General features: G+C 36.6%; 1 protein-coding gene and 1 long non-coding RNA gene across 6 annotated transcripts; one reads left to right on the top strand and one right to left on the bottom strand.

Moving 5' to 3' along the window:
* Positions 1 to 1,656: 1,656 nt before the first annotated feature.
* On the bottom strand, positions 1,657 to 8,745 carry LOC115986820 (tubulin gamma-1 chain). 2 transcript variants are annotated; one of them, XM_031110151.1, is made up of 12 exons: positions 8,382 to 8,744; positions 6,964 to 7,164; positions 6,303 to 6,414; positions 5,497 to 5,897; positions 5,157 to 5,210; positions 4,972 to 5,076; positions 4,341 to 4,415; positions 4,195 to 4,239; positions 3,840 to 3,968; positions 3,377 to 3,481; positions 3,222 to 3,298; positions 1,657 to 1,968 (listed from the first exon to the last, which is right to left on the bottom strand). In XM_031110151.1, the coding sequence occupies exons 1-11, from the start codon at positions 8,508 to 8,510 to the stop codon at positions 3,239 to 3,241; spliced, it is 1,416 nt and encodes a 471-aa protein (XP_030966011.1). In that variant the 5' UTR covers positions 8,511 to 8,744; the 3' UTR covers positions 1,657 to 1,968; positions 3,222 to 3,238. The 2 variants fall into 2 exon arrangements, with proteins under 2 accessions (XP_030966011.1, XP_030966012.1); XM_031110152.1 differs by lacking the exon at positions 1,657 to 1,968 and adding an exon at positions 2,352 to 2,835 and having other exon boundaries at positions 8,382 to 8,745.
* A 7,656-nt stretch (positions 8,746 to 16,401) lies between these two features.
* LOC115983743 lies at positions 16,402 to 23,357 on the top strand. Of its 4 annotated transcripts, XR_004090178.1 has the most exons (4): positions 16,402 to 16,633; positions 16,775 to 16,853; positions 17,754 to 17,864; positions 21,391 to 23,357. It is a non-coding gene; the product is annotated as an uncharacterized LOC115983743 (long non-coding RNA). The 4 variants fall into 4 exon arrangements; XR_004090180.1 differs by having other exon boundaries at positions 16,402 to 16,853; positions 21,434 to 23,357; XR_004090177.1 differs by having other exon boundaries at positions 16,402 to 16,853.
* Positions 23,358 to 26,343: the final 2,986 nt, after the last annotated feature.

Below are 26,343 nucleotides of genomic sequence, written 5' to 3'. Positions count from 1 at the left end.
TGTATATGTTAAGTTATATACTTTCATACATACATACACCAATTTGCAAAATGGGAAAAAAAAAAAAAAAATTTAAGCACAATTTCTCATCTTTTCATAACATGATTTCAATAATATATTTCATTCTCATACGCACAGTAACTATATATACATATATTAAAAAAAAGGGGTTATGGAATCTCATTTTACTCCTACCGAATATATTTTTCCTTTGAGCCTGTGCCTGTGGCATTTTCTAGCTCCGGTGAGAGGGAAACAAGTTGGCATTCTAGCCAGGGGATTTGCATAGTTTTCATCTACAATACAATAACAGCAAGTTAAACAGCTTGTAGGTGTAGGGCCTGCCTATCTTTGATGTCTTTACTCTTTACTTATTGCCATTGTCACTTTCCGGCGTTTGCTCTCTCTCTCTCTCTCTCTGTGCTACCATAATCACTCGTTAGTTGGGTGAATTTTAAAATTCAAATTCAAATTCAAAGTCAAAGAAACGTTAAAGAAGAAGACACTGCCAAGTTGGCATCTGCCGCATCTCTTTACAGCTTCATGTTATCATATATTAAGTACAACTGGATTTTTAGACCATTTTGGCTACAAACCAACTTTGGGTTGGTTTGTAAGGAATAATCAAGGGAAAGAAAATTACACTTCTCTTTCGGTTTCACAAATCATACTACTACATTTTCTTATTATTTGACTGTAACTTCAAATTATATGTCAAGTAACCTTCGACTTTTTTTTTTTTTTTTTTTTTTTTTGTGGGTCCACATACAAGACAACCACAAAGTGGTTAAAGATCCGGTTATCCACAATATTTAGCAAATTAATAGCCAATATTTAATTAATATTTTCCATATCAGACGGTTGTTAATCCAATCATGGGCACCACACAACATGCCATGATGATATACGCACATGCTATAGTGAAGGTCTGCCACATGGGTCGGTAGCATCCATATATTTTCTAAAAAAGAGCTTCATAAGTTCATATACTTTCCACAAACAAAAATCAGTAATGCATCTAACACAAAGCATCTACCAAACGCTTAGAATAGTCAAGCCAGAGGTGATTCCGCCGCAAATGCATTGTCTAGATTCCCAAGATCCCAACAACAAAACCAACATAATTATTCCCGCAAAACTTTTTTTTTTGATAGGTAGATTACAAACATTTCATTTTCTACCATTCCTATTGTTGAGTTGTTTCCCTTTTTTTTTTTTAAGATAAAACAGATAGAAAATAAATTGAAAGCTTTTATCCTTTTCATTTAAAATAAAAATAAGAACTTCACAAAAACCTGATAAAAATGTATATAAAATAAGAATTCCTAAACAAGAAATAGATTAAATTGCAAACTATACCCTTAAAGTTTGGGAGTGAATTTTACATCTATACCCACATAAACTTGCCATGCATGTGTTAGTTTGTTCAATAAAATAAAACCACATCATTTTTGTAGCCCAAAAAAATTAAATAATTAAAAACAATGTGGCATCATTTTATTAGATGAACTAAGCACATATGACAAACTTATGTGGCACTTAATAAAAAATATGTATGGAGGAGCAATTGATGCTAACAAAATAAAATTTCATGAGGTAAAATCCAAATTATGAAATTTTAGGATATAATATATAAACACCTTCAAACTTTTTAGGTGTAGTTTGCAATTAAGCCAAAATAGTATATAGAGGGAGGGGGTTGGAGGGGTTCCAACTCGGATGGCCATGCACCACATGAGGTTTTAGAACCGTTCCGGTATCTCACTTGATCAACATGATTATTCCAGCAAACTTGATATACTGAAATTTTGTACTATCACGTTTAATAGCAAGTAGAATAATGGAAGATTGACACACAAAAAATCATCAAATTACAAACCATAAAATTCACAATGCAGGCGGAAATTAATATACACAAGCATTCATAAAACACTCTCTCCCAACGTTTTTTCACCCAGCACTCTTAACCTGCATTAAAAATGTAAGTAAAGCCAGTCACCTTAACTGCAAGAAGAAAAGGCAAACTGGATGACTATTAACTATATAAATGTTACCATGGGACACAATGCTACACCATAGGCAAAAGGGTCAAAAATAAATAATTTCTAGTAAAGATAACTGTTAAATGCTACTTTTATGTGCTTTCAAATATAATTTACAATGAATCAAACAAATTCAGACATTTCTACCCTCTTTTGGCTGTGTTAGTTTCAACACCCTAGAATAGGAGCAGAATCTCCAAGAGGAGCATGTTCAAAATTTAAACATCCTGGAGATATAGAGCTGATCCTTTCCCCCCCCCCCCCCCCCCACCCCCCCCCCCCTTCCCTTCTCTCTCTCTCTCTCTCTCTCTCCCCTCTCAGACACCAGTGAAGAAAAATGTTGCTCTATGAAATGGGATAACATACAAATCTAGTGCCCAAAAGGAGAATCCTACGCATCATGTTTTGGATGATTATGTTATTGAATTAAAAAGGCAATCTTTTATTTAGTTCAGTTGTTACAACATGTGAGGAGGGGGGTTTCGATCCTAGTTCTCATAAAAGAGACCAGGCAGTGCCTAGGCTCTTAGCCTTAATTCAACAAAAAATCTCACTGCTGACCACACCATTGAGTTTTACTTCAACACTGAGGAATTCATTGCATAGATGATGGCACAACCTATCTTAGAAGGCAAAAAGGTAACTTTAATAATTTCATTAGCAAGAATAAAATATCAGTTCCTGCAGACTTTTTGCTTACGATAAGTTTGGGGGGGGAGGGTTCAACCTAGGTTCTCCATGTGAGAACTGGGAATGCTACTGAGCTACAAGCTCTTGGCTAGTTCCTGCTGACCTGTTTCCATCAAATTATCAATGTTTTCCGCTAGAGAGAGCATGTTAATTGAATTATGTGGACAGCTGGGCATAATGAATAGCACTTCAAAATCAAATAAACAAGAAGATTAGATATGCACAATGGCGCAGTACAAAGAGCAGAAAACAGAATCCCTAGGAATGATCACGAAGAGATCCCCCATGAAGCCTATTTATGAGGCAATTGGCAAATTCAAAAACACACTGGTGTAAGGATGTTCTACATAGGGGTTGAATATCACATAAGCCCTTAGATTCATCGATGTGATGAAATGTGACTATTGGAATAGGCAGCCACCAACCGTTGACACAGCGCTGACCTCTAAAAACCAAGCAATCTTTTAGGAATTCTAGAAAATAGCTTACTTGATATGTTCACACAGCTAATTTGGATCCACGGTTCCAGAAGCATTGCCTTCTCCAGTTAGAATGTGGTCTGGGTCCTGCATGAAAAAAATACACTTATTAGGAAATTGCAAAACAAATTAAATAAGGGAGAAGTAAAGCAAGTAGGCATCTACCTCCATTCCCCATTTTATGTAATCTGGGGACTCACAGGCCTTGTATTCATCAACCAAACTCTCAATTATGTCTCTTGATTCATCAAATTCTGAAAGGTCATTGTCCTGTACAAGTTTTAGATTATATTAAAATAAGACAAATATAATCCCAGAACACAATAAAGCTGGAACAGCCCCAAAAGAGTATCTTATCTATCACCAATATTACTCTTTAGTCACAAAGGTCTTATGGTAAAGAGTAATATGCATATACTCGACGTAGGTAGCTGATCGGAAATGTAGATATGATATGCCTCTGAAATACACTAATATTTTTTCATAAAATTTATAAATTCTGTCCAACATTGCAATTTGCAAATAAGGGAAGTAAAAAACACAGATGATTTCAACAGGTGCAGTGCCCATGACTTGAAAAATTAGATCTGCAATGAAACTATTAAACTTTATAATCATGAAAACTCACGGCAAACATTGGGAACTTCCGGTAATTATCAAGAAAAGCTTGCTTCTTTCTCAACTTCTCATACTGACTCAAACACTTGCTGAAAAGGTGCCGGATGCTAGTATGGCTTGCTAACATAAGACCACTGACCTAACAAATGCAGAATACACCAAATTTATTGCCCGTTTGCTCAACTCTTTATTCTAATAAATAACACGTTAGTTCATAAGTAAAACGGACAAGTAGATTACCCAAAACTATTTCGTCAACAAAATTTGATTAAGAAAATTTGTATTCTCTGAAATAAACTTTAAAGAACAGAATATCAACAGAAAAAGTAACAAAAGGAACTTGAAGATAAGACATGGAGTCCTACCCTATGAGCAGTTTGAACATATGGGGACTTTCTAGACAGAGCAACCTACAAAAAAAGAGACAAAAGTGTTGTATAATTCCAGATAATAAAATTACAAAAGAATAGAGTGAAGCTCAGGAGTAATTGCTTTTGCTATGGAAAGCCACCTGAATGCTTGCAGGGCCCCACTCAATAAAGTTAACAAGCTTTCTTTCACGTATCCTCTGCAAACTTTCATGAACCTGATCACAGAGAAGGCAAATATCAAGATGCAGCAGCGTTGAAAAACTTTGCAAAAGAAAAAAAGAAGCCATATAGAGATTCCTGATAGCTCAACAGTGTATAATAGAAAAATTTTATTCCAAGAATACTACCAAAGATTTGAATGTAAGCGAAACTAATTGAAGGTAATGATTTTTTTTTTTTTTCTTTTTTTGATAAACGGTGATGTATGAGTCTATTACATATGGCTCCCAAAAAGATATCTGAATTTGCAGACACGTGAACTAGTCTTAATAATATAATAATTTCAATTTTTTGATTGGGAGTTACAAACGCACCCGATGAGGCTTGAACACATGACCTCACCCTAGAACTTATAAGGGCTGCTGGTTGAGCTAGAGCCTAGAGCTCATTGGCAATATACTAATTTCAATTTTTTATGGCCAAAAGTTAAAAGAAACTGAGATTGAAGTACAGTCTGTCACATAATAACATTGAGCTAGTCTATCCATACAATCAATTGTATAGGAATTTGTAAGAAAATATCCTGACACTTTTAAGTTGCTCAAATATTACCTGAGTAGGGTCCACTTCCCCTTGGATGATATTCAATATTGATATATACTTTGCTTGACTAGCTTCTTTTGTTCGAGCATATGAGGAAACCATAATATTCTTTGTCTGCAGAGTGCAAAAGAGATCTATTTCAAAGGAATGCTATATTGTGCATGAATGGGAGAACTAAAAGCAAAGAATCTTGCCTGCAGAAGTCTTCTCATGACATCAAGTACAGTGGTTTTACGAATCACATTAGCCTGCCAAGAAAAGATATATTTGTGTTAGACTTTACTGAAATACTTCTTTATAAGCATAACTTGCCTAATACAAAATTTATGAGACAGCAAACAATCAGAGAGAGAAAGAGAGAGGTGAAAAATATAGTAGATTCCTGACTTGCTCAACTTAATGAGGTCAAAATGTTTAAATAGAAATTTCAAAGTAATAAAGATTCATAATTATTTTTACACAACTGCCATAATTCTGAACATAATTTTCTGCAGAGATGCTATGAAATAAAGAACATTCATATCTGAATATTACCTGGCGCTCCACTGTGAGAGGTGTATATCCTGTCATTAGAAAATGGCATCTTGGGGTAGGAATTAAAGAAGCAAGAAGGCCAACCAAGTCATTGTTCATGTAACCTGGATATCGCAGAGTGGTTGTACTGGCAGACATTACAGTGGAGACCAGAGAATTTGTTTGAGCAAATGTAGGATTTGATAAATGAAGACGTTCCACAGCAATTCTATTCAATGCAGTGTTATCAAGAACAACAACGCAATCAGCATTTAATGTAAGTCGCTTAAGTGTCAAAAGTGAGTTGTAGGGCTGGACCACCACATCACTCGTCTCCATCTGGTTTGGAAATACACTATATGTCTGAACCAGTTTTTTGCTGTAGCGATCATTTAGAGTTTCCAACAGATATGAACCCATACCTGCACCATTTTAAGTGAGAGCACACAATAAATACACAAGTAAGGAAGCACTTCAAGCATTCATGCATGTGCAACTGTGCAAATACTACAAAATACAAAAGGTAAGTAAAAGATACCCATCATTGGGTTAAAATTTAATGATAATAATTGTGCTTGAGGTTCTCATAATTCCATTTTTTATTCATCTTTAAACTGCTAAGAGCAATCTGAATTTAGTCCAACACCCAGCACAAAGCACTTCTAATCAGCTCTAATTTCCATTGAAATAATGCCAAAGAGTAAATGTAAGATTTACTTTAATTACTCAGCAATGCTGTAAAAAGATAAGTGCTGTCCCCAAATATACAAAATATTTTAAAACCTTGGTTTTAGAGGTGAACGGTAAAGACATAGAGTAGTAAGAACCTGAGCCTGTTCCTCCAGCAATAGAGTGACATAAAACAAAACCCTCAAGACTATCACTTCCATCTGCTTCTCTATCAATCATGTCCATTATATCCTCTTCAACACCCTTCCCCTGATCATAAATTAACCATATGACTGATATAAAAAGCAGATAAAATATGCCCTAAACAAGCAAGAGAGATCTGAAAAATAATTTAAGCTTTTAAAGTATAAACTGGATTACACATCATGACCTTTCTTGCAAAAGCCAACAAATAATGAATCTCTGAATGATTGAAGCATGAGTGATTAACTGAAATGGTTACTATTTACACTCAAATTGGAAGTATGAACATGTGAAACAATACTTTAACAGCAAGAAACTTGTAGTGTATAGAAATATTTTCAGTTTTCTTTTATGGATATTGCAATGGTTCTATTTGCAATAATGCTATGTATTATTTTGAATTTATAATTCTTCCATTTTACTAGATGAAACAACAAATTAGACGAAAAAGACTACTAAATTGCTTTCACCCATCTTATAGCTGAATTTGAACCATAGATATCACAAATGCATTAACCTGCAAATATAGCAATGACCCCAAATGAAAAGCTTTGGGTACACATAAAACCCTTAAAGCATTGACTCAGAATCTACAGAGAAAATCAAGCAACAGACCTGATGATAACCACTGGCCCAATTATTTCCTGCACCACCTCCATGATCTGAAACAAAGATATTCTCATGATTGTAGAGATTTCGATATTCACTATTCTGGATGCCGTTAATCACTCTAGGCTCGAGGTCGATCAGCAATGCTCGTGGGATGTAGTGCTGATCATCAGCTTGATAGAAAAACACATCTTTCCTGTCACCTCCCTACACCATTTCAAACTCGATAATTCTATATTTGGAATAACGATGAAAAAGGTATAACTTGCTAAGAAGCTCACTGAAAAAGATTGTAAGTTTCCTAGTGACCCTCACAATAACTAATTTGACATTAGATTGCTATGAAAGACTAGAAAAAAATGAAAAAAGAAGATAAATTGTGAATCAAATTTTCATTATTAGGCATCCAAGTATGCAAATTTGAACCAAATACACACAGTACAACAACCAAACCTTTGTCCCAAAATTTTGGGATTGGCTATGAATCCCCATCAAAACATATATATGTGTGTGTGCGCGCGCGCGCGTGTGTGTGTGTGCGCGCGCGCGTGTGTGTGTGTGTGCATGTGTGTGTGTGTGTGTGTGTGTGTTTGCATGCGTGCGTGCGTTAAGTTTGTGAGAGTCGATTGAATCAATACAATCTTCATTACCTTTTTTTCGTTTTTGTTTGTCTCCCTTCCTTTGGGGGTAACAAGTTATATCAACAAAGAATTAATGAACAACTCTTGAAGTGCCCTTGTGGTGTTGCTGAATTACATGATACATCACAATTCTCTTTAATTATGTACCCAACATTATACTCAGTAATTGAATTGATACCTGAAATTTCTCCTATTATTTCCTCAAGCGCAGCATCATTTTTTAGTATTGATGTATGAGAAACCCCACGAATTTTGATCACCTTAAGGATTTGATTTTTGTCACTGAACCATAGTGATTCAAGTGCTAACAAGCTCAGCATGTTCACTGTCCCATCTCCATCCCCATAGACAAACTCTGGTTGTTCATCCAAAACCATTTTCTACTAATGATATTTTAAGTTTCATCTAATTTTTTTTGGTCCCCTGGACTTAAATCAACTCACCCTTCCTTGTTAACTAGGAAGCAAGGACACTTCATTTAGAGTGCCGTGTCGTATCCGTGTGTAACAGTGCCGTCATTTTATGTTATAATTTTTCATAAATTCACCGTGTCGTACCCATTCCAGTGTCAGTGTCAGTGTCCGTGTCCGTGTCCGTGCTTCTTAATGGCTCTCCTGTCTAAATCTAGTAATGTGCAGTGGCTAACAACAATTAAAAGTAAAGAACAACGATCGCCATTGGCATAAGCATGAAACCCTAACAAAAACACTACATACTTCCACAACACACACTCGTTTTTTTTTACATGAAAGTGAAAGTGAGAAAAGAGAAGGAGGGGGGGACCTGAGTAGCGAAATCTTCGAGAATGCCATCCTTGCTGATGCCATGTTCGAGGCAGAGCTGCTTCCAGAACTCCATCCCGATCTGGTTCCCACATTGTCCCACCTGGAGCGTGATGATCTCCCGAGGCATTTTCCTTCACTTTCTCGGAAAACTTAGGGTTTGCCGCGCGAGGAAGATGTTTCAAAATGAGAGGGAAATTAACAAGAGGAAATAATAATCCACTTCCACTTCCACTTCCACAGAGAGTCTTGAGTCTAAATAGGAACTGTGAATTTTTTGCTAAAAAGAAACTTTTTAGTAGTACTGTAGTGTTTGAATTAAGCCTGAGCCGGCCATTTTTGGTGAATGGAGAATGCTGAAGTGTGCGCTATGTGCAGTGGGCTTTTTTGGTTAAATCGGACTGGGCTGGGCTGCTTCCTTCGGTACTAAGCCTAAATATTCCGAGTAAGGGAGTTGAGATCGGTCCAACTGCAATATTATTTGATCCGATTTGTGCGTCAATTATATCTCGTTTTTCAGGAGCACGCTTACGGCGAGCAGAATTGTTTCAGATGAGTCGTGGTAGGCAAATATGATAATAATAAGATAAAATAAAGTACTTTGACTTCTTTATTAAGGTAAACGGATGATCCCTACTTAAGAAAAAATAATCACAGTTTAACAACAATTATTTTATAAGAAAAGTAAGGGAAACAAGTGGGTAGTATATGAGTTGATTAAAAAAGGAAAGAAATCAGATTAAATCTGATCCGCAGGACCAAAACCAGAGAGGAAAGAATGCCTCTTCTCAAAGTGAATAATGTCCCAGGGAGATCCTGTCATGGAAATTAATCACTTTGAGAGAAGCGGACTTGAATGGTTGGTGCACAAGAGAACTCTTTATTTCCGGCAGAGAGCAGGACTTTGAGAGAGAGAGAGGGAATCAACTTATTGGTGCATGTCTGCCGCTCTAACTCTCTATCTTTTTCTTTCCTTCTCTTCTAATATTCCCCTTTCTTATCTTTTTTCTTACTACTTCTTTTTCTTAATACTTGTTTTCTATTTCCTAATTTTCAAATTCCTAATATCGTGGTGCTTGTGTCGTCTCCCTTCCTGTACACGGCAAGGGCCTCTTTATAGTGCCTATCATGACCGGATTTTACTATTTTAGCCCTTAACCACCTTTTTCTGGTCTGGGTGTACTTGCCGACTACCATTGGTCCGTCTGTGTGCCACTCCCCATCGCTAGACAAAAGAAAACTATTTTGTTTGTTTGTCTGCCGTGGCACCCTTTCTTGCTATGGTGTGGGTGTCTTCTCTCTCTCTATTCCTCATGGCATGCACCTAGTGGTTCCAATTCAGTTTTGCTTCTTTTGGGTGGTATATCATCCCAGCAGGACACTTCCCCCAAAAGAGCTCGAGCAGGAACCTCAAAATAGGTTTTTCCCCTCTTCGCACCGCCAAACCATGCCCTCTTACCTCTGACTCATGACCTCATCGTGTCCTGTATTGACTGGGTATAGGCTGGTGAGGTCTAGGCTTGCGTGTGCCTCTCTTCCATGTATGTCCAAAATTTGTCTGCTGCTTATGCGTTTGCCGTGGTTGGTCTGCACAGTCTGCTGTTTGTTTTTTTACTATTTTCTGGTTTCCCTTTCCTTTATGGCTTGCCCCATTTAGGGGCTGGGCCTTGCTCGATGATGGGCTTTGCTTTTCTTCAGCCCACCCTTTTTCCTGCTACCATCTCCTACCATACCACTCTATCATTCATGTTGTGACGTTGTTTGCCTCAATCCTGCTGTGCCTCTTTGGGCCTGCCGTTTATTCTTCTCCCAATGGCCTAGTATGGCCATTGGTTTTTTCATTACATCACTAGCGAGCTCTCGTGTCCCATTTGTTTTCCCTTGGGCATCCCGAGCCCATTTGTTTTCATTGGGTTTCCTCGGCCCTTTTCTTAACTTTGCATTCTCATGGGCTTTTACTGAGTTCTTTAGGCTTCCTCGGACCAATTACATCATCCCTCATCCTTGGGGTTCATGGGTTTGCTATCAACCCCTTACTTTCTTTGAGCCTACCGTAGCCTATTCTCACTTTTCCACATCATATACTGCCCATGGTTTGTTTTTTTTCTCTTTCCGGGCTCCTTTAAGCCCATTTTCCCTCTCAAGGCCCATTTGTTTATCTCATGGGTCTGTGATCCATTATTCTTGCCGCTTGGGCTTAATGGGTTTTCTATCCATTTGCCAACTCTTTTCTGTTCGTGTTGCTGGGCTTCTCCTTTCCACTTGGGCTTCCAAAATGGCCATTAACATTATGCTACGTGTAGGTTAATATTTTGGTAATGTTGTTTTAGTGTTATTTAAGCATTGTGAAAATACCCGTAGGTAAAAAGATGTTGTGAAAATACGTGTTGTGTTCTTTAAACAACACGACCAAACACCCCTTAAGTTATTTTGGGCTAATATACATTCTACTTGTTGGGCCTTGGCTGTGTCTCTCATGCAAAATTTGAGAGAGTCCATTTCTTGGTTTCTATGCAAGGTTCTTGTGTGCTCAACGCATGGTTAAGTATGCGTACGCACCCCAAACCCAAATTTGGGAAAATCTTGTCTTTATCAATCTATTTGTTTTTCTACATGTTGTTTGATTCTATTTGACTCTGTTTAGGTCATTTAATTATGTTTATTGTTTTCCATGTTTGTTTTAGTATCTTGCCATGATTGTTTTGTAATATTTTTCCTTTTGTGTTTATTTAATTGTTAGTTTTCATTTTTAATATACTCTGTTTGATTGTGTTTTATTTGTTTTCTTTTATATTGTGATGCAATCTTTAGCATGTTGTGTGTGTTATTTTTAATTAAGTGCATAATGTATGTTTAGGTTAAAGATTAGGGCTCTTTTAATAACTTCTTTATTTAAACGTGGCTTAGCAACACATAATGGAGGCTAGTCCACAAGTCAGGCAGTCTTGAGTGTATAACACTGTTGATGGCTGTTGATGGCCATTTCGGAAGCCCAAGTGGAAGGGAGAAGCCCAGCAACACGGACAGAAAGTAGTTGGCAAATGGATAGAAAACCCATTAAGCTCAAGCGGCAGGAATAATGGATTATAGGCCCATGAGATAAACAAATGGGTCTTGAAGAGGGAAATGGGCTTAAAGGAGCCTGGAAAGAGAGAAAAAGCAAACCATGGGTAGTATATGATGTGGAAAAGTGAGAATGGGCCGCGCCAGACCCAAAGTAATGAAAACAAAGAAAGTAAGGGGTTGATGGCAAGCCCATGAACCCCAAGGATAAGGAATAATGTAATTGGGCCAAGGAAGTCCAAAGAATTCAGTAAAAGCCCATGGTAATGCGAAGTTAGGAAAAGGGCTGAGGAAGCCCAAGGAAAGCAAACGGGCCCAAGACGCCCAAAGGAAAACAAATGGGACATAGGAGCCCGCTAGTAATGTAACATAAGAACCAATGGTCTTGCTGGGCTATTAGGGGAAGAATAAACGACAGGCCTAAAGGGGCCCAGCCAGATTGAAACAAAACAATTTCGCAGTAGGAATGATAGAGTGGAATGGTAGGAGATAGTAGCAAGAAGAAGGGTGGGCTGAAGAAAAAGCAAAGCCCACCATCAAGCAAGGCCTAGCCCCGAATAGGGCAAGCCCTAAAGGAAAGGGAAACCAGAAAATAGTTAAGAACGGACGGCAGACTGTGCAGACCAACCACGGCAGACGCATGAGCAGCTGGTAGATTTTGGACATACATGAAAGAGAGGCACGTGCAAGGCCCAAATCTCGCCAGCCTGTACCCAGCCAATACAGGACACAGTGAGGTCATGGGTCAGAGGTAAGAGGGCATGGTTTGGCGGTGGGGAGAGGGGAAAACCTATTTTGAGGTTCTTGTTAGGACTCTTTTGGGGGAAGTGTCCTGCTGGGATGACATACCACCCAAAAGGGCAAAACTAAGCTGGAACCACCAGGTGCATGCCATGAGGGATAGGAAGAGAGAAGACATTTACACCGTAACATGAAAGGGTACCACGACAGACAAACAAATAAAATGGCTTTCTTTTGTCTAGCGATGGGGAGTAGTACACAGTTGGACCAGTGGTGGTCGACAGGTACACCTAGACCAGACAAAGGTGGTTAAGGGCTAAAATAGTAAAATCCAGTCACGGCAGACACTATAAAGAGGCCCTTGCCATGTACAGGAACCACAACAATAGTAAGCATCACGGTACTGAAAACTTGAAAGTCAGGAAATAGAAACAAGGATTAAGAAAGAAAAAAGATAAGAAAAAGGGGAATATTAGAAAAAGGAAAGAAAAAGATAAAAGGTTAGAACGGCAGGCATGCACCAATAGGTTGATTCCCTCTCTCCCTCTCAAAATCTTGCTCTTAGCCGGAAACGAAAGGTGATCCTGTGTACCAACCATTCAGGTCCACTTCTCTCAAAGTGATTAATTTACACGGCAGGATCTCCTTGAGAGATTATTCACTTTGAGAAGAAGTGTTCTTCCCTCTCTAGTTCTGATTCTGCGGATCAGACTTGATCTAATTTATTTACTCTCTCAATCAACTCATATATTACCCACTTGTTCCTCTTTACTTTTCTTATAAAATTATTATTGCTAAAACTGTGATTATCTTTTTTTCTTAAGTAAGGTTTATCTGTTCACCTTAATACAGATCTCAAGATATTTGATTTTGTTATTATTATTATATCTGTCTGCTGCAATTCATTTGAAATAATTCTGTCCGCCGTAAGCGTGCTCCTAGCAGACGAGGTATAGTTTGTGCATAAGTCGGACCAAGTTGAGTTGCAGTTGGACCGGTCTCAACTCCCATACCTAAAATACTCGGGCCCAATACTGTAGGAGGCAGCCCAACACAATTTAACCAAAAAAGGCCCACCACAATGGCCATTTTGGAAGCCCAAGTGGAAAGAAGAAGCCTAGCAACATGGACAGAAAAGAGTTGGCAAATGGATAGAAAACCCATTAAGCCTAAGCGGCAAGAATAATGAATCACAAGCCCATGAGATAAACAAATGGGTCTTGAGAGGGTAGATGGGCTTAAAGGAGCTCGGAAAAAGAGAAAAAGCAAATCATGGGTAGTATATGATGTGGAAAAGTGAGAATGGGCCACGGCAGGCTCAAAGTAATGAAAGCAAATAAAGTAAGGGGTTGATGGTAAGCCCATGAACCCTAAGGATGAAAGATAATGTAATTTGGTCGGGGAATCCCAAAGAACTCAGTAAAAGCTTATGGGAATGCAAAGTTAAGAAAAGGGTTGAAGAAGCCCAAGAAAAGCAAATGGGCCAGGGACGCCCAAGTGAAAACAAATGGGATACAGGAGCCCGCTAGTAATATAATAAAAGAATCAATAGCCGTACTGGGCCATTAGGAAAAGAATAAACGGCAGGCCCAAAGAGGCCTAGTGGGATTGAGGCAAACAATTTCGCAACAGGAATGATAGAGTGGTATGGCAGAAGATGGTAGCAAGAAAAAGGGTGGGCTGAAGAAAGGCAAAACCCACCCTCATGCAAGGCCCAGCCCCTAAGTGGGGCAAGCCATAAAGGAAATGGGAACTAGAAAATAGTCAAAAAATGGACGGCAGACTATGCAGGCCAACCACGGTAAATGCATGAGCAGCAGGCAGGTTTTGGACATACATGGAAGAGAGGCACGCGCAAGGCCCAGACCTCACCAGCCTATACCCAGCCAATAAAAGATACGGTGAGGTCATGGGTCAGAGGTAAGAGGGCATGATTTAGCAGTGAGCAGAGGGGAAAAACCTATTTTGAGGTTCCTGCTCAGGTTTTTTTGGGGAAAGTGTCCCGCTGGGATGACATACCACCCAAAAGAAGCAAAACTGAGTCGGAACCACTAGGTGCATGCCATGAGGGATAGGGAGAGAGAAGGCACCCACATCATAGCAAGGAAGGGTGTCACGGCAGAAAAACAAACAAAATAGTTTTCTTTTGTTTGGCGTTGGGAATGGCACACAGACAGACCAGTAATGGTTGGCAAGTACACCCAGACCAGACAAAGGTGGTTAAGGGCTAACATAGTAAAACCCGGTCACGGCAGACACTATAAAGAGACCCTTGCCGTGAACAGGGAAAAACAACACACACCACTATATTAGAAATTCGAAAATTAGGAAATAGAAAACAAGTATTAAGAAAAAGAGGAAGAAAGAAAAAAAGATAAGAAAGGGGAATATTAGAGGAGAAGGAAAGAAAAAGATAGAGAGTTAGAGCGGTAGGCATGCACCAATAGGTTGATTCTCTCTCTCCCTCTCAAAGTCATGCCCTCTGTTAGAAACAAAGAGTTCTCTTGTGCACCAGCCATTCAAGTTCGCTTCCCTCAAAGTGATTAATTTTCACGGTAAGATCTCCCTGGGAGGTTATTCACTTTGAGAAGAGGCGTTCTTCCCTCTCTGGTTTTGGTCCTGCAGATCAGACTTAATCTGATTTCTTTCCTTTTTTAATTAACCCATATACTACCAATTTGTTTCCCTTACTTTCCTTATAAAAATAATTTTTGTTAAACTGTGATTATCTTTTCTTAAGTAGGGATTATCTATTTACTTTAATAAAGAAGTCAAAATATTTTCTTTTATCTTATTATTATCATATATGTTTGCCACGACTTATCTGAAACAGTTCTGCCTGCCGTAAGCGTGCTCCTGGCAGACGAGGCATAGTTTGCGCACAAGCCGGACCAAATTGAGTTGCAGTTAGATCGGTCTCAACTCCCTTACTCAGAATATTTGAGCCTAGTATCGCAGGAGACATCCCAACCCGATTTAACCAAAAAGGCCCACTACAAACACCTTCCTAAGTCATACCCAAATTCTGGACCCATAATTTGGTATGTAGACCTATGCATGTAAGTAAGTGGTCCAAAAGGCTTAGTATGATTCCTAGACCTAATCTAGGAGAAGACTCTATTTTCACCCTCCACCAGGTCACTCCAAGGCCAAAGCGTACTTTCCATGAGGAAACCCACTCGTTCGTGGGTGCTTGCACCCACACCCCCAAATTTTAGGGGTGTAGTTTTCACATCAGCTTTTTTAGTGTTTTTTCATGTTTTGATTAGCATTAATCAAGAAAATACAATTTTGAGAGAGAGAGAGAGAGAGAGAGAGAGAGAGAGAGAGAGAGAGAGAGAGAGAGAGAGAGAGAGAGAGAGAGAGAGAGAGAGAGAGAGAGAGAGAGAGAGAGAGCATTGTTCTTTTACATAAATCTACTGTATTTGTGCGTAGTGTCATATTTTTGTTCATAACTGGTCCTAAACCTAAAAAGAGTATAGTTGTTGTTGTAGATAGATGACTTCATAAATTTAGTGACTTTATTATGAATGGATTCACTTTATTGAATTATTTTCTTGCATGTTTTGATAGAACACAAATCTCATGTCTCACTTTTGTGTTCCACTTCCACTCATTATGGTATGCCATATGTTTAATTTGATTATTATTATTATTTTTCCCATTTGAAACTATGATTATTTTATAAGTTACGTTAAATGAATACAAGTTAAGTTGTGATTAGTGGAGTATATGGTAGAATACAAAAAATGTGATTGAGAATTTGTATTTGTGGTGTCATAAAATAAAGGTGGAAAAAAAATGCATTCTATATTACCTTTGTTTTACTTGATCACTTCAGCCTTCTTTTTATTGTATTATAAAGTTTTAGGCTCTTATCACTACAAGAAATTTGTACTATTGCGGCATCTTACAGTGGTAGGACATAAAACCGCCACAATATATATGTTTTAGCAGCATTAACTTAGATATAGCAGCGCTCCAAAATTCCGCCGCAATAAATATATCATTTTGCGCAAATACTATAGTGGTGGTATAGAAAATTGCCGCAATATGTAAGTTATAGCGGCATTGCGATGACCACTGCAATAGGTACTCCTTTTTGCGGCGTTTTTTCTTAGTTATAGCGGTGGGTAAGACTGCTGCAATAGACCTTTAAATTTCTCTGCCCCAAAATTTCCCTCTGTTTTTTTCGCCTTCCTAGTTATTAGGTTTTCACATTCTCAAAATAACATTCCTTCTCACTCTCTCCAAACTCTCACTTCAGCCAAGCTTCCGTTGTCAACTCCATCTCCGTTGCTGCTACTTCGCGTCCTTACTGCCACTCTTTTCAAGTCCAGCTCCAACCCCGGCCCAGGCTTCGCACTCGCATTCTCTCTCACTGAAGGTTTTAATCCAAGCTTTCAGTTTTGAAATTTGGTTCGCCGGAGCCTAACCTGCTCATTTATGGTAAGTTTCATTCCAATGCTAGTTTCATTCTTTGCATTTTATCTTTCTTAACTTTCCTTCTTGGTGCTTCTTCTTCATCAAATCGATCTATAAGTTTTATTTTATTTTATTTTTGTTGATTAATGAGTGCCATTGTGCAAGGAATGTTCTTCTGGAGCTCCATGTAGAACCTTCCTAAAGCTAAAGCCTTGCCATATTAAACCCCTTATTTCCATTCCAGGTACAAAATCTCTTTTATTTTGTTCTTCTGTTTTGGTTTTTCTTTAAAATGTTTAATCTATATAGTATAAGCTACTGAAGTGAGTTATTTATTATTATATATTATGTGTTGTTGGCATGTATTATGTTTCTGTTTTATGAGAGCACATTATGACATTTGCTTCAAGACTTTATTTTTTTTAACTAAGACATCAATGAGTTCTTTGATGTAGATGGGGATTTGATTACAAAAAGAGTTAACTTGTTGAGCTAACTAATGTTCACACCTGACTTTGTATGTAAACATTAGTGCTACTACAAGTGATAGCTGTGTTTGATGTCAATCATTAGGGCTACTACTACTCTTTCCTTTGATGCTTTAAATCATACATTTTAAAAAATTATTTGCCAAAAAATAGCAATGTTGTAAAATTAATTTGCAAATATATATAATAGTTTGGAGTTTTGGACTAGGCATGATTCATTAGTCAACATATTGGCTAGATGTGAGTTCAAGTGTACTTGTCTTTAGAAAAAATGAGTTCCACTGTTTTAAAGGGAACTCGTCTTTAGGAAAGATGAATTCCACTTAAAACATGAAAATGGCCATGTTCCATTATCCATGACAGCATAGTGGGTGAAGCTTGTCTCTTGGAGAGACGAGTTCGGTGCTTGAATTCGTCTTTTCAAAAGACAAGTTTAACAAAAGGCTATTTTGCAGCGACTTTAAGTTTAAAACAATGTTACTTTACTGAATAATTTTTAAAATAGCATTATTGATTAACAAAAAGTCCTATAATTGTGCTATGCGTTGGTTGAAACTTGAAAGTATGTGATATAAGATGGTATTAACTAATTGGCACATTACTAATTGTTGTATATATTCTAAAAATTTTCATATGTTTATTGGATAACCGTTCAGACTTGTAACACTGGTTAATCTTCGCCGCCAAGGACCACCGCTCCCACTACCCCTTCTTTTCACGGCATTCTCCCTAACAGTGACAAAGACAACAACCCCCAAACTTTCCAGGTAAGTTTTTATTTTTTTTTATTTTTATTTTTATTTTTTTTTAATTTATTTTAATTGAAAAAAAAGACATTGTTTTAAAGCTAATTATTTCATTAAATCTGTTAAAAAAAAGTTTTTGTTTGTGATTATTTTTAAAGTTTGAATGTTTGTCTTGATGATCGTTCCCTTAGCTGAGTTATAGCTTATGTGTAGGAAATCTTTCTGAATATTCTGTGACCTAATTCTTTATTGAAGCCCTACCATGCTACCAATATAAGTCTGAGTTCTGCTCCAAGGTATACCTACTCTAGTGGCCACTTTACCTGCTCTCAAACCCCTTAATTTGATTGAGGTATTTGGAAAGATTATCCTCCCTAAAATCATGGAGTTGTTGGTTACTTAGAGTTAGAATTGCTTAAATTTTGAATTACTTAAAAGAGTCAGAATTGCTTAAATTTTGAATTACTTAAAAGAGTCAGAATTGCTTAAATTTTGAATTGCTATGTGTTGAGGGTTCTTTCTACGTTTCTTTTTCTAAGAAGGAAGTCGGGTCTGGCGCTCCGCATAATGGGCTTCAAAGTACCATTTTGCCGTTGTCAGTTTGTGCACAAATGTTGAGTCCAAGTCCAAGGGGAAGACGTTGCAAAGTGGGCTTATCCTCTGTTTCTGCCGCAGAAGGAACTTTTGTCCAATTTCTGCCTCAAAAGGAACTTTTCTCCAGTTTCTACCGCAGGACTGACTTTTCTACTATGCAGCAAACTTTCTGCTATGCAGTAAAGCCTTCTGCCGTGCAGTAAAGCCTTCTGCCGTAAAGCCTTCTACTGTGCAATAAAGTTGTCTGCTGTGCATTAAAGCTATCTGCTGTGCTTTAAAGCCTTCTGCCGTGCAGTAAAGCCTTTTGCAATGTGAATGACTACTCTTCGTTTTTACTGCAGAAATATTTTTCTACTTCCTACACATAAACAAATCTAAAACCCAAAGAAAATACCCATCAAACAAATATTAGTTTAAATAGATTAACATATTCTCAAATATATACATACATATATGAGTATATATACTTATACGTATTCACATATACATATATAAAATATATTTTGCAGAAAATGAGGAACAAGATATATGTATATATATTTATGGTAGGATAATGATTAGTTTGTGTCAAAAGTAAAACACGTAATAACAAATAAAGAAGAAAGCTTCAACAGAAAAACTTTAGCTAGTATAATAGCTAACTCGGTAAATATAGTGAAAAGGTGCTACAACAGAATAACTAGTACAAAAAGTAAAGATACCACAGCAGGACAATAGATGCAGCAAACGTGATAAAAACGTGCTTCGGTAGAATGATTAAATACAGCAGATATAATTTACAATGAGAGAAATCAAATATATTTGCAATCAAAATCAAGTATTGAATTTTCTCATAGGATAAGTAAACCAAGAAAGAACCCAAACCCTAACTTGAACAACCTTGTCATAGGCTTTTGCCATCAAAGTTGTGCATTTTGGAGAATAAGCCTAAATGGCTACTAGCTATTACTTTTGGAGACATCAAAGAGTGGGTTTGCTAAGATGGAGGGAAAATATGGTAGGGATGCATGCTCCTATTCTTACCGTATTTTTCTCTCTTTGTTTTATCACTTTCTTTCTTTCTCTCCATTTTTTTTTACTCTTAGTTTCTTATTACTCTCCTGCCGTGGGTTATTTCCCCTTTTTGGTCTTTCCTTTTCCTGGGTCCATTTCTCTGGGTTCTTACTACTCTCTTACCATGAGTTTTCTCCCTTAAGTGCCTCCCTCCATTGAGTCTCCCTCTTTCGGTGTTTTTCTTTCTTCTGTGTTTTTCCTTCCCCCATTTTTCTGCCATGGTTACCTCTCTTTTATAGTGAATTGATTCAATGAGATTTCTCCCTTTTACCCTTAGGGCTTCACCAATTATTTTTGGTTTGTTGTGGGCATCCCTTTAGGACTACCCACCAAGCCATTGGTTGCCCCAGCCACTGCCATTGCTCAGAATACGTCAGTTGCACCATTACTCATTTCATGACCAAATTTCCTTTTGTTTGTTCTTGCTATATACCTATACCTTTAGGTGACTAACCAATAAGGATTGGACTACCTCACTACCTAGCTCTATGGCATGCATCAGATGGTTCTTACCATTTATTACTTCTTTTGGGTAAGATACCATCTCAGCAAGGTATATTCCCAAAAGAAGTCATGGCAGGAAACCAAATATAGACTCTCTTTTCCCCCCATCACCAAACCACACCCTTTGAATCCCCTTGACCGTGGGCATACCTCCCTTGTATTAGCTGGGTACAGGTTGATGGTGTTTCGGCCCTTCTGTGCTTGCTCCACTATTTTCTGTGTTTTTCTCCCACACCGTTTTTGTCGTAGTAGATTAGCTTTGTTTTATTCTATTGTGTGGCTCTGTTTTATTTCTTCATGCGTTTCCTGCTGTGTTTTGTCATTTCCTTTAGTTTGACTTTTCCTTCACGCAATTCCTGCTACTGACACTTCCTGTTGTTCCTTGTTTCCTTTCATTGTACTTTTTCATTTTAGTTTTCACGCCTATCTTTTATACAAAAGGATTTGGGCCTTTGTGGGCCAAATAATGTTAACTGGAACAAAAGGGTCTTGGGCCCAATTTATCTTCATCTGCCGAAGACATTTTGCCAGAGAATTGTATTTTGTGGCAAAGCTGTATTCTGTGGCAGATTTGTATTCTGCTGCAGATTGCTTTCCCTTGCATTTATTTTTTTGAACCTCTCTTGCTCTTTGTCTTCTTGGTGGGCCTTTGGGCCTTGCTTTTCATTGGGCTTTCCTCCGTATAAGCTTTTGGGTACGGATTCAAAAAATGGGCATCAACACTATGCACCTGTTCTTTTTGTAGCTGCATGACAGTTTGTTTTTGGACAAAACTTCTTGATTATCGCTTAAAAAAAGCATTTCACCTCACAGAATAGTATAGTGAAACCATTATTGTTGTTTTGCTTTTTAGTTGCTTAATGTTGAAACCATTATTGTTATTGGCAGTATAATGAAACCATTATTGTTGGCTGTTTGTTTTATTTGTATTATTATCATTATTTATTTATTTATTTTGGTTGATTTGCTTTTTAATTGCTTAATTGTGATAGAAAGATCATTGTAGTCACCAAACTTGATTTTACAATTAGTACTTTGCTCTTGAATTGAATTAGGAGTTAGATTGTAATTCCTAGGAGTGAAGACCACTATAAGTAAAAATGATATATATGTTCACACTGGTTAACTTACGTTTTTTGATAATTAAAAATGTAAGTTCTGACCATATTAGAGATTGATTCTTCTTGAATTAAATCCAAGTCCCAATATATATATATATATATATATATATATATCAAGTTCTCATTTTGACTTGAGAACTTGATCCCTGCTTACTTGTTCTTTTGGTAAGAAACCAAGTGTTATACTTTGATGCATTTTTTAAATCTCTCAGTTCATCATTTAACTTAAGAGAGTAATTTTAACGTCATCGAAGTATGATTTTTTATTTTGTTAGGGAAGCTCAGAATCCTACTTGTACACTCCTTTTTTACTTCTAGGTTGAAAAGACCTTTGCTCAACATGTGATATATCCCAATGACTACAATTGGCTGCAATGATATGCTTCTCCTCTTGTGCTGTTGTTGTTACTCTTTAGGTATTGCTTCTTAATCACATGATTGTAAACAGTGGTCTTAACTGTTTTATGAATTGATTTCTGCTATTCCACATGTAAAAATAGTGTCACAACCATGGCACTTCCAAACATTTGATTTATGCTCCTCAAGATTTATGCTCCTCAACTGCTCTTTTCCTTTTATCTACTTCCAAATTCAATGATGTATATCGTTCAGCTTTTCCTGACTTACATATATATATACCAAGCACACATTTCAGTACCACTTTATTAACTGGTTAAAAAAAGGGATAATTAAGGTTAATTGACCTTCTATCTCTATAAATTAATTGTGTAGTCGAAATCTAACTTAGCCATATCTCGGCCTGCCACAGTTTTCTTTTGAAAACTGTCAAATAAAGTGAGTAGATTGTTATAAAAAAACAATTATTTATGGTTTTTAAGAAAAAAATAAAATAAAACAAACCCCTAGGGTACTTGTATACAAGAACCTTCCAAGAAGTTTCTTTCCACTTACTTTTTCCATTTTCCAAACCCACCCACGTGACCTACTCTATTTATTTCCTCATATCACCTAATTCTTGACTATTCTTTCTTCTCATCTCATTTTCAAGACTTATTTTAGGAGCACACTTTTATCATTCTTTTCCACGACTATATATATATATTTTTTTATGTGGTAGACTATAACTAATTGTTTATTATTTTTACATGAAATCAATTCCTAGAATTTTTGCATTTCTACCGTGTGTCTGTTAGTGGCTATATGCTCTCTTCAGTCTTCTCTTCTCCTATTTTTATCTTCTTATGTTTTTTTTTGTTTTTTGTTTTTTATTTTTATCTCACCCCGACTTTGCTTCATCTTGTTCTCTTTTTCCCCCATCTCGTGTTAAGATCAAATGTTTTAAGGCAGGGGTTTTGCTTTTAAGGGAAACAAAATAGCCCAAAATGCACACCCGGCCAAAATGATTCAGAATGGACCCGAATTCTATTCGATGTGGAATAAGGGGATTTCTCATTTTAGTTTGCATTCCAGTACAAGATTTTTCGCTGGTTCCGAACAGAACGGAACAAAATTCAAAACATTGATCATACTGCTTTTGTTGTATATTTTTATTTTGTTTTTGTTTTTTTGGTTTTGTCGCTTTCATTTCATAATTGACCAAGTCATTGGATGTTCTGCAGTCTGCACATAGACCTTCCCTCCCCATTCCCAAATAAAAAACACTTTGAAAGAAAAAAATCGAAAGCAACCACAAGAAAAGAAGAAAGATAAAAAAAACAAAAGAAAGGTGGGCTTTACCAAATACCAACCAAATTACTAACCACCACCAGTTTCAATTCAGTAGCTTTCATTTCAATGCTTTCTGCTTTCACTGGGCCAGATAAGTGGAAGTCCCAAAGGGAGATTAATTTATGAATAGTAACTATAATAATCATAATAATACAATTACGCGACACCTTTCATCACCTTCTCTTTCCTATCATTCTACATTATTGGTATAGGCACAAAAAAAAGTTCCACTCCAATTGCAAAACACCTATAACAATATACATACTAGTTCTAACTGAAAAATTGGGATAAATCTTCAAATATCACTATTATCAAACTTTTCATAGTCCATACATAAATAATATAAAAAATCCCACATCAAACCCCAAGACATTCCCACCAGACTACTAGCTGGTACAGACCAAAACATAGGACACAATATTATTTATGGATTAAAGATTGCTATTTTCATGTATGCTTTTGCTACTTCCCCATAAATTCAATCTTTGTCTAATGTAATAATGTAAATCACAGAAGACAAAAGAAAAAAAAAAAATTCAAAGGTAGATAACAAGTCATCAGTCACAACTCACAACCCCTAAAAATGAAAAATTCTATTGAGGCCACAAGAAGGATCCCATGGCAAACTTTCTCTTATGGTCAACATCTCCAATGGTTGGTAGCCCATACTCTCTAAGCAAACAATCAAGCTTCCACTCCGGCATGGTCTCATAGTCAGCTTGAGTGTACCTAGGATAGTGCAGTGGCATCTGAAAGTGCCCACACCACTCCCTCCTCGTGTGTTGCTCTCCTCCGTTTTCAGAGTAGGGTCTACTACTCATTGATTCCATTCCTCCACTCATGTTTCTAAAATCACTATATATATAGAGAGAGAGAGATTGAGAGAGTTTTGCTTTTTACTAGTAGTTGTGGCAAACTGGTCTGGCCTCTCTTTTAGTATTTATAGAGAGTTTTGTGTTGGGAATATTCTTCAAGCATATATAGCGGGTAATGTTATTGCAATTTACTATTGACAGTTGTAATAATAGGTTTTTGATTTTCAAGAAAATGTAGAATCATGTGGGGAAGGTTTTGGCGTTTGAATCAATATTACAGTTTTACCAGAAATTAAAAGTATTGTTGCTTTAAGAAATAGAAATAATCATATTGACTTACCCAAAAAAAAAAAAAAAAAAAGAGAAAAGAAATAATCATATTGTTATGCAAAGTCAACATTGAGTTGGTTCACTTCACCATGTTTAATGTGATACTTGTCCACCATTACCTAGAGAGAGAGAAAAAAAAAAAAAAAAAACCTTTTTCCAGCATCAGATATTTTCTCGCCGGAAATTGTCGAAGCTATGGCAGCAGCTAGAGCTATCTCCTTTGCACAGGGACTTGGCTTCACCTCCTTCATATTAGAGGGGGACTCGGTGAATGTTATAAAAACAATGAAGTCTGATGATGAATCCCTTTCTCCATATGGTCATATCCTAAGCTCGGCAAAGTCCATGGTAGTTACAGGCAGTAGCATCAAGTACTCGCATGTGGGTCGAAATGGAAATACTGTAGCACACAACCTAGCTAAACATGCTAGACATGTTAGAGGTTTTTCGGTGTGGACGGAGGATGTTCCTCCCCACCTTTCTCATGTAATTTTTGCCGACCACGGCTGATTTGTTTTTAATAAAGTTTCAAGGTCTTGTTTCTAAAAAAAAAAAAAAAAAAAAAAAACTTCTCCAAGGCATTTTAATAAGTTCCAACTTTTCTACCAAAGTCCTACATACACAACCGGTGGCTCTGGATTAAGATTTTTTAGAGTTATATCAAATAGATTTTTTTAAATCAACAATTCTTTTATAATTTAAGAGCATAGATTTTGCCATATTAACATTCTACTAAAAATATTTTTAAAATAATAAAATAATATTACAAAAAAAAAAAAAAAAAAACTCAAAAACCAAGACTAATATCGTTAACGCGTTTGCATTTGCAGAGGGGGAAAATAAAAATCACCCCCTTCCCTCCCGATGGAGATCTGCCAATTTGGTTTCCACCTCCAACAAAATTATAGACGATTTTTTTTTTTTCTTCAGCAACTTGCATATGTGCTTTGTGCTCAACCCCTCACTTAAAAAGTTCCAATTTTTAATGTCAACTGTAATCTCTTTCCCCCTAAATTCTAGATTCTTTCTTTCTTTGGTTTTGAAACCCTTTTCTTTTGATTTCTTTTAAATTCAGCTGTTTGTTTCTCATTTTAAGATTTTCTAGTTTGGAAAATGAAATCAACCTACCACATTAAATTCGTTTGTTCTCTTGGGACCAAACAGGGGGATGGGTTTGTAACATTTGTTCCTATTAATTTTATTTTTACCGTACTGAACAAAACAATCTCAATGGATCTGAATCATCTGATAAAGAGTGGTGACTTTGATTGGGATAAAATTAACTTTCTTTGATTATGGGTTCATCTTTTATATATATATATATATATATATATATCTTGTGTGATAAATATCTTAAAGAGAGATTTGTTAAAAGAAGTTGACTCGGATGTTTTTTTTTTGGAGATTGTATTCTTCAACAATGTAAATTTTCTGAGATGGAGTTTGGTGGTTGATATATTTTTTCCCCCTTTGGAAAGGTTAACGTGAGAATCTAATTGTTTTATTTGCATTATTTTATTATTTTAAGAAAATTTTAAGTGGAATGCACAGAATCTAGACCCTAAATCATATAAAGAATGTTAAAGATTTGTAGAAATTTATTTGGTAAAATACTCTAAGAATTTTAGAAGATCTAAATCCCTGTGATCTTGTCCATACTTAAATAGAGTGAAAGTGAATAGACCTACTAGTTATTTTTTTAAATCTAGGTCTTTCAATTAACAAAACCTGCTTTGTGTCCCCAGACTAATTTTTACCTGTATTGGCATTCCCCATCATTTAATTATTAAGACCTTCAAACTATTAAACCTCACACAGTCCAAATTTACAAGACCTTTGGAAGTTGAAATACATAAAATAAAAGAGAACTGCATGCATTAGCAAATTTCAAGTTCAGAGCATGTAGCAACTTGTGAAATGCAAATGCTACCATAATCAAGCAGATCCCATGGCCAACAATTGTACTATTCGATGGTCCAAAAAACAAAGAGTGATCGTAGTATTAATTTTAGAAAAGATCCAGAAAAATTATTTCTTATTAATTTTAAAAGATTTCTAAAAAAGTACAACTTAAAATAAAGATAATGTTAGAAAAACATGTAGATTATACAAGATCATTAGAGTTTAAATATATATATATATATATAATATGTATATATTATAAAATTTTATAGGGAGGTTAAAAAAAAATCCATTTAATTATTAATTTATTTAAGAAGTAAAAGAGGGAAGGGGTGCAAATTGCAACAGTGAGGCAAGCCATGCCTCTCATTGGCCTTCGATTCAAGAAGCTTATCAAATAAACAATAAAAGATCAAAAGTTGTGCGGTATCTTACGCCATTCTGCTAGTGATTAAACTCATTGACTTATTATTTTTATTTTTTATTTTTCAG

Source organism: Quercus lobata, chromosome 4, assembly GCF_001633185.2.
Source record: "Quercus lobata isolate SW786 chromosome 4, ValleyOak3.0 Primary Assembly, whole genome shotgun sequence".
Lineage (NCBI taxonomy): Eukaryota > Viridiplantae > Streptophyta > Magnoliopsida > Fagales > Fagaceae > Quercus > Quercus lobata.
Note: the sequence above shows the minus strand (reverse complement) of the source record. Positions and strands in the feature narration are given on the sequence as shown.